A 16086-nucleotide genomic window follows, 5' to 3' on the forward strand; every position below is an offset into this window, starting at 1 on the left:
TCTAGCATGCTTCTGCCCAATCTTCCTTACCTCTCTCCTTCACTCAGAGCCAGGTCTGCATTGCAGTCTGAGGTCTCTTCCAAGTTTTTCCAGCTCCCTCTTTCCTCTCATAGTCATTTCCCCTAATCTTCATGTGTTTAATCTCATCTTGGCATCTGCTTTTTAGAGGACCCAGATTAGCACCACTGGTACCAAGAGTGGTGCAAGAAAATAGGTGGTCAGACAGAGATTTGGACTGGCTCACTTACTGCCCAGCAGAGGAAGAAGATGCTGTCCTGGTTGGGGAGTGGGACGTGGCACAAGATGGTGCCTCAGTTGCTAAAGGTTTCACTGGTGGTGGCCTGTGAAAATGTCCTGGTGGTGGAGAAAGCCATGGCAGGAGCAATGTTTCAGGCCTTTCAAAAAATATGGGGGACCAATGCCTACAAAGACCAGAGTTGGCTGGTTGCTGCTAAGTTGTGACATGCTATTGTTAGCAAGCAGTTAATGGTTAAGTGTGAGAGTCAGAGAACCTCTGGTAGCTTACAAAGAGGTCCTGATCTTTTGCAGTAGAAGTGCAGGCACATTTGAGCAGCAGGCTGAAGACCTAATTGTTAGAGGCTCAGAACTCAATAGTTGTTTACACTGGTCAGCCAAGGCAGGACTGGTAGGAAAATGTCAGGGCCTTGGTGATAAAAACCTAGGATCCTAAAATATGGGTGGGGACATCTGGATGGGTGCCTTTGAGGATATTTCCTCGGCAACCACCATGCCCCTGGGCCCTCTGTGCTCGCAGAGGTGGCCCATATTCCTTAAAAAGAGATTAACACTTCCATTGTGCTGGCAATAGGTGCTCTCCTCAGTAGCTGTCCTCACCCCCACCACCTCCCCTAGCCACCAGGATGAAAACTGGGGCTATGTCAGGCCTGAGTAAATTATACTCAAAATTCTACTTGTGTGTGTATGTGTGTGTGTTCCTGGGGAATCGGCTGCTTTTTTTAGTTTTCTCAGTCTCTGACTAAAAATATTTCTGAAACACTAGGTTCCATCACTCAAAGCCTTAGGCCTCTTTGCCACCAGAAACAGCTGTAATTTCATTATGAAGCAGATTTGAACTAATTTTCTCTCCTAATGATCTGGGGAGAGGTTGCTTCGAGATACCAAAGTAACTTTTCAGCAACATACCATTTGAACTCTGAGCAAAAACTAACCTGCTAAATCTGCAATCTCATTTAGCCTCCAACACCAATTAGCACCTCAGTCCATCACCCTGAGGACAGTCAAACCTGCCATCCTTGGCCACCAGTCTAAATACAAGCTAAGCTACCAGAGTAAATGTAGCTACTGCTCTGAGGTTGATGCCATTAGCTGTACGGTCCTCTGCTTCTCCTGTTGACAATTACCAGGGCTGGGACTGGGGTGAGGCAAGGAAGGTGTCTAGAGCAAACACGTGAAGAAGACTTCTTTTTAAGGCCCACCCTACGCTAGCACTTCCTCCATCCACAAGTCAGAGCCTCCTTACATTTTGCACCCTAGGGGTCTCCCTTGTGTCACCCTAGTCCCCAGCACTGTACATCACCAAACACAATGCATCCATTCTGGTGTAATGGACAGAGCATCAGCCCCAAGGTGGAAGGGGAGGGGTAGAAGTAGATTAATTACAGAGAAAGTGACCTTATAGCTAATTGAGGAAGGTGAAGGAAGTCATTGTAGAAAAGTGGGATGGGCAGGATGGTAATCTGGTGATAGGAAAAGAAGCAAAGGGTCAGATGCAGGTCTGGGATAAGACCTGGGAACAAAATGAAGGTAAATGGCTTAGAACATGGAGAGTGAACAAAATAGTCATGCTGGGAGCTGGCTGGGCAAGACAACTGAACTCCTCACTTTATTTAAAGTCTTATTTTCATAGAATCACACTGGAAAATCCTGTTATAAGGTAGGGAGAGAAAATCAGAAAATCCCTATAGAACTAAAATCTATACGTTAATGTTTTCAAAGTCTGGGAAGACTTCTCCGGGCATGTGGGATTTCTGAAGTTGGGCCAGCTAAAATTTAAGGGCCCTTGTATGACTATTATCTTTCTGAAGAAGGGGAAGAGCATATGTGCAAAAATCAATATATTGAATTTAACAAAATTAACGACTTGCATTTGGGTACTGTTTTATAGGTTATAAAGTCCTCTGACCATTGTCTTTTTAGTTCTCAGTCTTTTTTCTGTGCCTTCGCCATTTCTGTAACCAATTCTGAAAAATCTCTTCCCCCTCCTAGACTGCAGGTTGAGACCTATTTTTTGAAACTGCTTTGAGATATAATTTACATACCATACAATTCACCAACTTAATGATTCAATGGTTCTTAGGCAAAAGTTGTGCAACCATCATGACAATTAATTTTAGAACATTTCCATTACCCTAAGAAAGATGTCCTGGACCCATTAGTTGCCACTCCCTATTTATCCCCCAACTTCTCTAGCTGTAGGCAAGCTCTACTTGCAGTTACCTATTCTGGACATTATCTTTTCATTTTTAGTTTAAAGTGTCCTTGGGGATTAGGAGTCCTTACTTTGGAATTCCTAATCTCTAAATGGTATGACTCTTGCAATAATCAGGGACCTGTGATGGAAATAGGAGGGAAAGAGAAATGATATTTAACAACCACTATATGTATACCAATACAGATTCATTATTTTCACAACCATCCTATGAGCCATGTACCATTTAACAGTTGAAGAAACCGAGGATTATAGAAAGTAAGTAATTTTCCAAAGGTTACAAAGTTAGTAACAAAGCAAGGATGTAAATCTTGCTCTTCTGACTAGAGCTCACGCTGTCTTTGTTCCACTAAATCAGTAGTTCTCAAACTTTGGTGGGCACTAGAATCAAGTGGAGGGCTTATGAAAGACAAATTGCTTGGCCCCTCCCACAGAGTTTCAGGTTTACTACCTCTGGCGTGGGGCCCATGGATTTGCCTTCAGAGGCTGCTGATGCTGCTCTTTCTGAGACTGTGCTATATCCTGCTGCTTAACAGTATCCGAGAACGGGATTAATTAAGATCACAGAGCCAGATGTTGAAGTAGCTTTCATATCATCTGGTTATCTTTTCAGAACAGTACTTATGACCTGTCAAAGCAATTGCTGATTGATAAAAGGCAGGAGGTAGTTGGAAAGGCAAAACAGGGAACTAACATGCTGCAGAAGACATACTGAAGTGTGAGAACATTTTTTTCTGGTTGGGAAATGTGATAAGCAATTAGAGAGTTAGCTATGGTGCATGAAGCACCTAGAGGTAGCATTTGTCAGTTGGAGGCAAAATGTAAGGTTGCTTGTCTAGTTCAGAACTATAGCTGCTTTAAGGAGAGAAGGCAGGCAGATAGAGGACTGTCAACAGCAAGGTCTTTTCTCCTTTGGCTACAGCTGTAGTTGCACACTCATGCTGACTTCATTCCCAAATGTTAACTAGGCCAGAGCTTGATCAGACTGAAATCTGAATTTGTATTTAAAAAATTCTCACAGATACTGAGAAAATGTGTTCCCTTGAATCTGTTCTAGCTGTGGATTTTATTGAAAATGTTTGATTCTTTTTCTTAGTGGGAGGGGAAGGAGGGCATCTGGAAATCACTTAATCCAGAATCTGCAGTGTAATTGCTAGAGGAGGCTCAAACACGATTTGAACATCCCTAGCTGTGGGATTTGGTGACCAGGCTCCCAAGAGAGGATGACACAGCACAGGGAATAGCACAGACAGCCTGCCTTGCTTTTTAGAGAGCAAAGATGCAAAAGTCCTTGTTCAGGTCACCAGTGCTGAGAATACTCTTAATAATTTAAATGGACGAGGGGAACTTCCTTATGTGTAGGTGAGCCTGCCCTAGAGACAGAATAGAGAAAAAACAGCAAAGTGAAAACAGGGAGTGCAGAGTGCAGCTGGATTAGGCCTTTATATAGATAGCTTTTGTTTTTTTTCAGAGCACTTTTTTTTTTTTTAAGTTATTTATTTATTTATTTTTGGCTGCGTTGGGTCTTCGCTGCTGCTCGCAGGCTTTCTCTAGTGGTGAGCGGGGGCTACTCTTCGTTGTGGTGTGCGGGCTTCTCATTGCAGTGGCTTCTCTTGTTGCGGAGCACCGGCTCTAGGCACGCGGGCTTAAGTAGTTGTGGCACGCATGCTCAGTAGTTGTGGCTCGCGGGCTCTAGAGCTCAGGCTCTGTGGCTGTGGCGCACGGGCTTAGTTGCTCCGCGGCATGTGGGATCTTCCTGGACCAGGGATGGAACCAAAACAGGGAGTGCAGAGTGCAGCTGGATTAGGCCTTTATATAGATAGCTTTTGTTTTTTTTCAGAGCACTTTTTTTTTTTTTAAGTTATTTATTTATTTATTTTTGGCTGCGTTGGGTCTTCGCTGCTGCTCGCAGGCTTTCTCTAGTGGTGAGCGGGGGCTACTCTTCGTTGTGGTGTGCGGGCTTCTCATTGCAGTGGCTTCTCTTGTTGCGGAGCACCGGCTCTAGGCACGCGGGCTTAAGTAGTTGTGGCACGCATGCTCAGTAGTTGTGGCTCGCGGGCTCTAGAGCTCAGGCTCTGTGGCTGTGGCGCACGGGCTTAGTTGCTCCGCGGCATGTGGGATCTTCCTGGACCAGGGATGGAACCCGTGTCCCCTGCCTTGGCAGGCAGATTCTTAACTACTGTGCCACCAGGGAAGTCCCCAGAGCACTTTTATGTATATTAACTCATGTCAAATATTATTATTATTAAACAGGGTGCAGATAAGTGTAATGAGTTAGCTCAGTTAATGAGTTAGTTTAACTAGTTAATAGATGCACGTACTAGGATTAGAGGTAGACAGTTACTTGGAATGCCAGGAAAACAAAACATTCAGAAATAATGGTAACCACATAAATGCAATCTAGGGAAAACCACATTTCCTTCCAAAGTGGTGGAAGTGAAGTTTACTTGTTGGTACTTTCTTACCTCTTTCATATTTGTTCATTCATTCATTCATCCATTCATTCAACAAACATGTATTGAGTGCTTCCTATTTCCAATTATTCTGCTCTGTGGGCCTTGGGAATGTAGAAATGAGATATGGTGTCCATTCATTCAACAAATATTTATGAAGGTCCTACTATGTCTCAGAAACTGGTTTAGGTGCTAGGGATATAGTAGTTAAAAACAGACAAACAGGGGCTTCCCTGGTGGCACAGTGGTTAAGAATCCACCTGCCAATGCAGGGAACATGGGTTCGAGCCCTGGTCCGGGAAGACCCCACATGCCATGGAGCAACTAAGCCCGTGTGTCACAACTACTGAGCCTGCGCTCTAGAGCCCGTGAACCACAACTACTGAAGCCCTCATGCCTAGAGCCCGTGCTCTGCAGCAAGAGAAGACACCATAACGAGAAGCCCGCACACCGAAGTGAAGAGTGGCCCCCGCTCAGCAACAAAGACCCAACACAGCCAAAAATAAATAAATAAAATAAATAAATTTTTTTTAAAAAAGATTAAAAAAAAAAACTAGACAGACAAAGCAAGAAATGTATAAACCAGTTTGGAGTAACAAAGGGAAACAAACTATAATAAAAATATTAAAAATGTGATAGAGGATGGGTAGACAACTAGTGTGATAAAACAAGTATAGTACAATGTTAACAGCAGAATCTAGGTGGTGGCTATATCAGTGTTTACTGTAAAATCTTTCAACTATATGTCTGAAAGTTTTTATGATAAAATATTGTAGAAAAAAGTTATAGGAATGATAAAAAAGGCAGAGATTTGGGGAAAGTTCATGGAGGACATGGCATTGTTTTATCCTCTTCTTCTTCCTTTCAGCTACCTAATATCCCCTTAGCTATGAGTCCATCAAGTTCCAAATTCCAATAGGCCAGTATCTTGGGCTGTGAAGAGCTCTGCAAAAGTCCTTGAAGATCTTATCTTTTTAGTGGAGAAAAACTTGGAGGAGGAGAAGCAGACACATGAATCAGCTAAAACTCACCCACCCCACAGGCATTTGATAAGGCACCCTTCTAGCTAACCTCTCCCAAATGCCGGCCTCTGGGTACCAGGTAGCTGCTCTCCCCAGCTTAGTTTCCTGTCTGAGCTTCTGTGGAGTTTGGTTTTGGATGGTTACCTGAAATATTTAAAAAGTGAAACGAACATTTGTTTTTTCTAATACTCAATTTTCTTTAGTAATTTTTTTTCAAAATAATTCTGAATTTTTGGTAACTTACTAAGTTTTGAAAGAGAATGCTATAGACTTAACTTCTTTAGACTGTAGGACCCCCATCAGCTCATTTATACCAGTCCCAGGTTCACAGGGGTAGCGGCTGTAAGTGACTAGTCTAGTCCTCCCTCTCTCCCCTGTGCCCCAACGAAGGTTCCCTTTCCAGTTTCAGCCCTTTAGGGGCTTTTCCTCATAGATCATTTATATAGGGTCTTGTACCTGTGCAAGTACTTTACGTTAAGTACTTTAAATATAATAGTTCATTTAATATAATAATCCTAGCATGTAACTGCCATTATTATTCCCACTTAACAGATGAGAGCATTGAGCAAGGGAGATTAAGCAACTTGCTCAGGGAACTGCACGTCAATGCAGAAATCTGGCTCCAGAGGTGGCGCTGCTCTGAGTCATCAGCAGCTACTGCCTTTGTAACCAAGTGCCTAATTCCCCATCTCTGAAAAAACAGTTCACTTAAAGGTATTAATAAGTCAACGCGACATTAAGTATTATTTTAACGTTTCCACAGCCCTAACTCCACAGGAACCTCAGTGTTTGGGATTTCAAACTATGGTTAGAAAGGTCGTTGATGTTGGGAGGGAGGGCTTCCCTCAGATGAGCTCCTCAAATTACCTTTCTCTAGGAAGGACTCCAGAGACTCGCCGTTTAAGGGGGACGGTGTTTGGGGGTTTCCAAGAGAGGAAATATTTAAAGCCAGCGGCTGACATATTATTTAGGCAAACGGGAGGGGGGAAAAATCTCATTTTCGGAACACAAGTTTTTAGTCTGGATAATGGGTAAATGACATTAACTCTTTGTTTCATCTTAACCTTCCAAGCTTGTTCTAATTTTCCTTCTCAAACCTGAGGAATCTCCTCCATTATTTGATCTGTCCTTTTAGCTTTTTATCCCTTTTGAAATAGGTGGGAGCATACCCAATTAAAACGCAGAAGTCTCCTTTCTTTTCCCTTGGTACCGCCGCAGGTCGTCGTCGCGGAAAGGGTTAACCAGGCGGGTTGGGAGAAGGGTCGGGCTCACACCTTTCCCATAGACCCCAGGCGGCGGCGGGGCCCGGGAGGGGCGGAGGCTGGGGCAGACGCCTCGCCGCCGCTGCCTCGGCGAATAGCAGTGCGCTGTCCGCCCGGATTGGAGCAGCAGCATCACGCTGACCTCTGCCTGGGATGTAAACCGGGGCGGCCGCAGCGGGCAGAGGAAGGCTCTCGGCTCCTCCGGGAAAGCCAGCTCCAGCACCGGGATCCGAGCGGTGCGCAGGGAGCCGCGTCAGCCTCGATCAGGGCAGCGCCCAGCGGAGGCTGCGGGAAGCGGAGGGAGCCCGGCGCGGGCGGCGAGCGTGCGTCCGTTCGCACAGGCAGCGGGAGGAGGGGCGGCGCGAGCCATGGCCGGGGACAGCGACCAGACCCTGCAGAACCACCAGCAGCCCAACGGCGGCGAGCCCTTCCTGATCGGCGTTAGCGGGGGCACGGCCAGCGGCAAGGTACGGCGGGGCCTCGGGGCCGCGCTCTCTTCTCCCCACCTCTCCCCACCCCGGCCCCGGCCCGGCGGCGCCGCATGTGGCCGGCGGCCGCGGGCCATGTCAGTTCCTGCAGCCACCGCGTGGCCCGCGCGCCTCCGCTGCTGGCCGCGCTCCAGTGCAGAGTCTTCCCCGCGCAGACTCCGGGAGACGCGGCAGGGGATGGGCGGCCGGGAACTCGGGCCATCTGAGGTTCCAGGGGTACTCTGGCCACGGATCACAGGGCTGGCACGCTCCCCGGCGGCGGTAATTCGTGGCCGGGGTCCTATGGGGGAGGGGCAGAGAAAGCGGATGCTTATTGTTTTGCAAGTCCATCATCGGGGAGAGGGCTTTAAGCGGGGTCTTCTACGAACCCCCAGTACACCCGTCTTCCGTCGGCCTGGCGTTGATGTGCTCGCCCGGCGACACAACCCCGGTGTCGGGGCGGAGCGAGCCGGGTAGCCCGACCGGGAGGGCTGCGAGAACGTGCGAGGCGGCGTCCCGGGGAAGGGGAGCCCCACTTGGGCTGGACGCCGGTGCCGGGGATTGCAGGGGTTTTCGGGTAAAATCCTGAGAGCCAAATAGGCGAGGTGACATCAGTGAAATGATCATAGTCGGGGCTTCTCTTTTTTGGGGGTCTTAAGAGGAAACGCGGTCGGCTTCAATGAGAAAGTTGTGCTGGCCCCATGCTTTTAGATGTCTGGGGCCGTACGCGTCTTGCCTCCGGGGAAGGGGGTCGTCCTCTGGGTGTCTGACTCCTCTAGGATCCTGCTTTCTTTGTTTTTTCAGCAAGGCAAGGAGAGACTAGGGATATGCTTTCCTAGCTTTGCCCGCGGCTTTTTCTGCAGGTGGAGAAGGGTGGAGTCCTCTCAGATGTTTTTCTTTGCTCCCCTGCCTTTAAGATGTGGCTACTTGTTTTCCCTACTGTTTAACAAGTTTATTTGGTGCCCGGGCTCCTCAAGGGGAGCCTGCGAGAGATATGTGCTGCGCTCTGGGTTTGGCGAGGTGGGATGATGCCTCCTAGGGTCAGGGAGAGCGGAGCAGGAAGGCTGGTTGGCGCCATGAGAAGCGAGCCACGAGGTTTTGCTCCGGAGCAGACTCTGCCGTAGCCCCTCCTCCATTTTGGTTTTACATTTTTCCCTCTAGGTCTGGACTACTTTGGCGCGCGGGGCCCAGGCACGGCAGCTGGCGCTATGGAACTTCTTTATTGATTAGTTAATCTCGACTGTAGCTCCCAGGGCTTGGGATTTGCCTGCTTTATGTCCCAGAAGTTTATGTTGAATTTGCCCCTGGTTGAATGCCTTTTTTAATTTTTAAAATTTTTACATGTTTTTTATTGGTACTATTACTAGTAAGTCAAAGCCAAACCAGGATGCCAGCTCTTTTAGGAAATGTACCTGTTATATTAGAATTTTCTCAGTCCCCCTCCCCACCCCCCCGCGCCCTTTCCATAGTATATTCGTGTTATGTGGGACCTTTTTTGTTGTTGATGGCCGTATTCCCAGCGCTCCTAGCACGATGCCTGGCACATAGTTGGACCCAAGTATTAACCTGAGATCCAGCCCTCCTAGGGGGAAGGAGACCAAAACTGGCAGATGAGTGTAGCATTTAGAAACAAAATGACCTTGGTAATCATCTAAATAATTTAGTCACTACAGAGGTGGAAACTAAGATCCTAAAAGGTGAACTAACTTCTTATTCTTGTGTGTTCCTCAATCATCACCTTTTCTCAGTGGATAATCAGTATAAATGTGTTATTTCGGTAACGTGTCAAGTAGGAGCTAGGAATGAGCCATTAAGGGAACTCTTAACTCTGCTGTCCCTATTTCTCATCAAGGAGGAAGATACGCCCAAGAAAGTGTCTATTTTCATGCAGTTTTTAAAGCATGTTGTATCTTTTGGGCATTAACAAATACTTTGTCATTGTAAGATTTTATAATTTTTTTGTTACTAAAAAAAGTCCAGAGGAGCATTGGACTTCAAAAATTCTTTACTGCGGGCTTCCCTGGTGGCGCAGTGGTTGAGAGTCCGCCTGCCGATGCAGGGGACACGGGTTCGTGCCCTGGTCTGGGAAGATCCCACATGCCGCGGAGCAGCTAGGCCCGTGAGCCATGGCCGCTGAGCCTGCGCGTCCGGAGCCTGTGCTCTGCAACGGGAGAGGCCACAACAGAGAGAGGCCCGCGTACCACCCCCTCCAAAAAAAAAAAATTCTTTACTGCAGTCACTTTGCTGCAATTATGTCTTGATTCTTTAGTCCAGTCCTTAGTGCCTTGTCTCCAAGGAATTTGAAGTTTTTGTTTTTGTTTTTGTTTTAAAGGATGGTCAGCATTAACAAACTGGACCTCCTTTGGAAGCCTCAAGTCTGAACATTGTGGTACAGGAGGGCCTGGAAGCAAAGCCAATACTCTACCCCCTGCATATTTGCTCTGTGCCTGTTAAAGGAATTTGGGAGAAGGCAGAGGGCCCAAGGACATTAACAAAAAAGGACAGTTTTAGAGCTAGAAGGAACCTCAGAGGCCCTGGAGTCCAACACTTCATCTCATCAGTTACGGATGAGAAAAATAATGAATTCAGATCATATATTCGTCCCAGCTATTGGCCTTGTTTAAGAAGAATTGAATAAGGCATGCCCGGAGAACACAAGTTTACACCTTCAACCTGGAAAGGGGCTACTGGAAATGGCTACAGAATGGTTTCAGAGGTACTTGACCCAAAAGGAAATGGAAATGCAGATTGCTTTGTACTCAGTGGCCTGGCAATATAGATCTTGATTGCTTTCTTCCCTCCTTTATAAGAGAAAACAACTCCCTGTTCAGCTTCTCTTGAGAGCTCTGATTTGTCTCAATGTTGTTGCTGCCCTGAGTTAACAAGTATTTTATCTTAGCCTAAATTATTTCGGTTGTATAAGGCAAAAATAGCGATTGTGGTCCATATATTACATTTTTTTGTTGTTTTGACCGTGCCACACAGCATGTGGGATCTTAGTTCCCCCACCAGGGATCGAACGCGCACCCCCTGCATTGGAAGCGTAGAGTCTTAACCACTGGGCCGCCAGGGAAGTCCCATACATCACATTTTTAAAGTTTGTTTTATACATGAAGATTAATTAGAACTCTAGAGTAAGCTTTGCTAGGCTGACATGGCAAATCATTGTTAAAAACTCATCTTAAAATTGTGGTGGGTTGAGAAAGTAATTCTGATCTATGTTAAAAATCACATTCTTATATTTCTACCTAAAGGACAGGTCTAGAGAGAGCAAGAAGTAACACTGGATGGGGAAAAAAAACAGTTTAAACTTCTTTACCTGAATATATATATCCATGACTTTAGGTGCCATTCCCTCTCCTCTTTATTTTTGCTGTTTACTGCCCTGTGACTTCTTGGCCAATTAAAATAGCTTCTCAGTCTGCACTGCCATCAGAGTGGTCTTCCTTAGTGTAGCTCTGACTGTGTCACTCTCCTTTTTGGAAACCTTGGATGCCTCTCCATTGCCCAGGCTATAGGTCAGATATTTCAGCATAGTGCACATCCCCCTGGCCCCCAAATGTGGTCCCAGACTATTTATTTATTTTTAAAAATTTTAAAAATAAATTTATTTATTTATCCATGGCTGTGTTGGGTCTTCCTTGCTGTGTGTGCAGGCTTTCTCTAGTTGCGGCGAGTGGGGGCTACTCTTCGTTGCAGTGTGTTGGCTTCTCATCGCGGTGGCTTCTCTTGTTGCGGAGCACAGGCTATAGGCGCGCAGGCTTCAGTAGTTGTGGCTCGCGGGCTGATAGAGCACAGGCTTAGTATTTGTGGCGCGTGGGTTTAGTTGCTCCGCGGCATGTGGGATCTTACCGGACCAGGGCTCAAATCCCGTGTCCCCTGCATTGGCAGGCAGATTTCTAACCACTGTGCCACCAGGGAAGTCCCACCAGACTATTTTTCCACTCTTGTCCCCCTTCCCCACACCCAAATGCACGCACACACATCTGTGGAACTGCTTTCATTTATACTTTTGCTCCTGGTCTTCTCTCTGGAATGTCCTCTAATCCTTTCAAGGTTTCAGTTTTGTTAATACTTCCCCCAGGGAACTTTGTTATCCATTTTCTTAATCAGAATTATTTTTGTCTCTAATGCTTCCATAGTTTCACCACATTTTGCCTAGTGCTGGGGTTATTTGTTGACTGCTTCCCCCGCTATAGTAAAAGTTCTATAAGAGCATCTCATTTATTTCTGCCTTAATGCCCATTACAGTGTTTGATACAGCGTTTGTTGAACTGAGTTAGGCAGACCATCATTTGTAATAATCCTTTTATTCTTTTAATTCATAAGACTATTTGAATTAGGCTTTGAAGCCACAGTTGAAACCATATTTAACTGTGCTATTCGTGTTGCAGTGACTAGACAGTAAAAAGAACCCCTGAACCCTAATACTGTACATTGGTATTGCTTATTCAGAGCCTAGCATTTAATTAGTATGTACTAAATGAATATTTGTTGAATGTCATTGTGAAGAATACTGTATTAAGAGGAAGTCAGGTTATAAGGAAATATGAAAGTCTTTGTCAGTATTTTATAGTTACAAGCTGCTTAAAGAGCTCATCAAGCCAGTTTATCATTAAAGCATTTCCTTATCTCTTCCTTTTGAAGTGGGGCAGGTGTCTTCCCCATTGATGGATAACACTGGAAGGTGTTAGGAGAATTTTTGACTTGCCTGAGGTCATGTAGCTAGTAAGTGATAGAACTTGGATTGGAATCCAGGTTTTTCCTTTACTAAATCTATGCCTGTTTTGAACTTTCTCCACAAGCAGGGACCAGCCCTTGGACGTATTTTGAGGGAGGTCAGTCGGACAGTGTATGAATAATACAGACCAAGAGAGGACATTGCAGTCCCCTCAGAGGTGGGGGCTGTCACCTCAGCTCAGCCTGACCATGAGTCAGCATCTGCTTTTGGAGCTCTCTGGAATGCTCCCTGGACCTCCGGCTCCGGCTCCCATTGCGGGGTTCCTGGAACCCCATCAGGCCAGATCACTCATTCTGCACCCTCCCTCCATCAGGTGCTCCCAGAACCATGGAACTGCTTTGGTTCTTTTGCTGTTTTTCTCAGAGCTGGCATTGTCTGCTTTGTACCGCCTCAAGCTGCTGCCTGGGAGGTCTGACGTGATCTGGCCCTGCTGACCTCCTGCCACTCTCCCCTTTGCTCTCGATTCCAGCCACATCCCCAGCTTGGCCCATCATGCTTCCCCCCTGCCCAGGGCTCTTCACACTTGCTGTTTGCTCTGCCTGAAAATTCCCCTCTTGTTCATTGTGCCAGTGCCTAGCACATGCCTGCTAGAATGAAGCCCAAGCAGCAGGTCTTGCTGCTGCTGCCTTTCCTCAGCTGCTGCCTCATTTCTTGTTGGAAAGTCTTTGAAGTGTTTCTGATGCACACTGTCTGTGGTCACCTAACTCCAGCTCACTGTACCTATAGCATTTGCTTAGCTCTTCTGCCTGATATTATTTCTTTTTTATTTTTTTTAAACGTTCCCACCAACAGTGTAGGAGGGTTCCCTTTTCTCTAGCATTTGTTGTTTGTAGACTTTTTGATGATGGCCATTCTGACCAATGTGAGGTGTGATACCTCATTGTAGTTTTGATGTACATTTCTCTAATAATTAATGATGTTGAGCATCTTTTCATGTGCCTGTTGGCTATCTGTCTGTCTTCTTTGGAGAAATTTCTATTTAGGTTTTCTGCCCATTTTTTGATTTTTTTTTATATTGAGCTGTATGAGCTGTTTATATCATTTTAGAAATTAATCCCTTGTCAGTTGCATCATTTGCAAATATTTTCTCCCATTCTGTAGGTTGTCTTTTCTTTTTTCTTTTTTTTTTAAAATTATCTTTTGGGCTTCCCTGGTGGCGCAGTGGTTGAGAGTCCGCCTGCCGATGCAGGGGACACGGGTTCGTGCCCCGGTCCGGGAGGATGCCACATGCCGCGGAGCGGCTGGGCCCGTGAGCCATGGCCGCTGAGCCTGCGCGCCCGGAGCCTGTGCTCCGCAACGGGAGAGGCCACAACGGTGAGAGGCCCGCGTACCGCAAAAAAAAAAAAAAAAAAAAAAAAAAAAATTACCTTTTGAGTTATGTTGCTTTATATATATTTATTTATTTATTTTAAGATTTAATTTTATTTATTTTTGGCTGCGTTGGGTCTTCATTGCTGCACGCGGGCTTTCTCTAGGTGTAGTGAGCGGGGGCTACTCTTGGTTGCGGAGCACGGGCTCTAGGCACGTGGGCTTCAGTAGTTATGGCATGCGGGCTTCAGTAGTTGTGGTTCGCGGGCTTTAGGGTGCAGGCTCAGCAGTTGTGGCCCACGGGCTTAGTTGCTCCACAGCATGTGGGATCTTCCTGGACCAGGGCTGGAACCCATGCCCTCTGCATTGGCAGGCAGATTCTTATCCACTGCACCACCAGGGAAGTCCTGTACGTTTCCTTTTCGTTGATATTATTTCTTTGTTGAGTCTTGCTCTCATGAGGTCCTGTGATGGAGACAGGTTGTGTTTGGGAATTTCATGGCTGAAGACCTGACCTTTTTTGCTAGTGGGGTCTGAGATGGTGCTGTTGGAATTGCTTAAGATCTCTAAGGTCTTTTAGACGTGTGTCTCAATTTTTTAAATCAATAAAAACGTTTGAGGGTATATTCTCTGTGTGTGTGTGTGTGTGTGTGTGTGTTTATGTGCTTTCTTGTCCATTAAACTTTTTATCATTAAACCAATTTATCATTAAAGCATTTGATCATCTTGTTGTTGTAATGTATCTGAATATGCAAATTATGTAAGTATAATCAATATAATTAAAAACAAAAATAAGGATTATGAAAGGATAATAAAAATGAGATAAACACTTAAAAATTGTGGTTTCTTTAGCAGTATAAAGACTTTTGGTTCTTACTGAATGTTTTATTTTTAAAAATCTTATTTCAAATGTGGTGATTCATGAATCTTGGATGATCTTGGTGATATTACTCTTAGTGATAATATAAGGCTGAAAGTTTGGTTCTAAGTTAAGTATCATGAATCTTGATTTCATGACTGTATTTTAAAAAGTTATTCCCCAAAATGATCCAAGTACAAGAAACTCATCATTTGCAGTATTTATAAAATCATGAGAGTCCCATCCCCCAATTATGCAGCTAGAAAATTTTCATCTTCGTTGTTGTCCATCAGCTGTTTTTGCAAACCAAGGTGCTCCATTTAATGTTTTCTTTTTTGTTGTTTTTTTTTTTACACAGCAGGTTCTTATTAGTTATCCATTTTATACATATTAGTGTATATATGTCAATCCCAGTCTCCCAATTCATCACACCACCACCATCCCATGTGATCCCACATTTCATTTTGGTGGAGCATTCATTTTCAAAATAATAGTGACAGAAGATTCTACCACTTGCTTTTTGTATGACTTGTGGCACATTATTGTAGAGCTTTGGTAAGGTAAGAATTTTGCCTGATACATACATGGAAGAAGCATAAGAATTTTGTGTGTGTGTTGTTGAAGTTGAATTGTCCTTCTTTATTGCTTTAATCAGGCTGGAAGTATGCTGTCTGGTCTGATAGCCATACCTCCCTTCCCCTCAGCTGAAGAGCTGTTTTGTCATATCTCAGCAAACATCCTCTGTTTGTTTGCCTGTCCTGTAGGAAGTCCAGAGTTCTCCAGTTGTCTGTAGGATTGCCTCCTCCCGCATGGTGGAGGGTGAGCTCTGTCTCTGTGCAGGTTGGTAGTCTCTCTCAGGCTCTACACAGAGCTTGTAGTAGAATGGGATGCTAAGGGTGCTGACCTGTGATTTTGGACTATGGTCTTTAAACATGTTTGCATCCATTTCTGCGAAGAGAATTTTGGAGAATTCTTTATCCCTGTCACATGGTTTTGACATCAGTTTTTTTCATCACATGAGTAAAGAGTAGCAAAGTATGTAATTTCTGATATATTGTAAATGTTGTTTTAAAATAATTGTTTCATTCTCTTAAATGTGCTCTAAATACTGTAATAATTTGAGCTATTACCATCCATTTAAGAAATACATGAATAAGCTCTTCATTGAATCAGAAATGTTAATTTTTCTTTTTTTTCTCCTTGAAATCTTATTTCAATTCCACTTCCTCCACAAAATGTTAATTTATTTTTATGTTTGAAAATTTTTTATCTATCACTCTGTCATCCTTCTGCAACAAAAATATGTATGTACAGGGCTTCCCTGGTGGCGCAGTGGTTGAGAGTCCGCCTGCCGATTCAGGGGACACGGGTTCGTGCCCCAGTCCAGGAAGATCCCGCATACCGCGGAGCGGCTGGGCGCGTGAGCCATGGCCGCTGAGCCTGCGCGTCCGGAGCCTGTGCTCCGCAACGGGAGAGGCCACAACAGTGAGAGGCCCGCGTACCG

General features: G+C 45.2%; 1 protein-coding gene across 4 annotated transcripts in view; it reads left to right on the forward strand.

Moving 5' to 3' along the window:
* Positions 1-7297: 7297 nt before the first annotated feature.
* UCK2 (uridine-cytidine kinase 2) overlaps positions 7298-16086 on the forward strand; it is an 85702-nt gene continuing 76913 nt past the window's right edge. For 2 of the 4 annotated variants that reach the window (XM_007117877.4, XM_007117879.3), the window contains exon 1: positions 7756-7956. In XM_007117877.4, coding sequence (XP_007117939.2) covers positions 7771-7956 — 186 coding nt within the window. In that variant the 5' untranslated portion in view covers positions 7756-7770. Of the gene's footprint in view, positions 7675-7755; positions 7957-16086 lie in introns of those variants that run through there. The other 2 variants (XM_007117878.3, XM_007117876.4) reach the window with 2 other exon arrangements.

The sequence above is a fragment of the Physeter macrocephalus genome, chromosome 4 (assembly GCF_002837175.3).
Source record: "Physeter macrocephalus isolate SW-GA chromosome 4, ASM283717v5, whole genome shotgun sequence".
Classification (NCBI taxonomy): Eukaryota; Metazoa; Chordata; class Mammalia; order Artiodactyla; family Physeteridae; genus Physeter; species Physeter macrocephalus.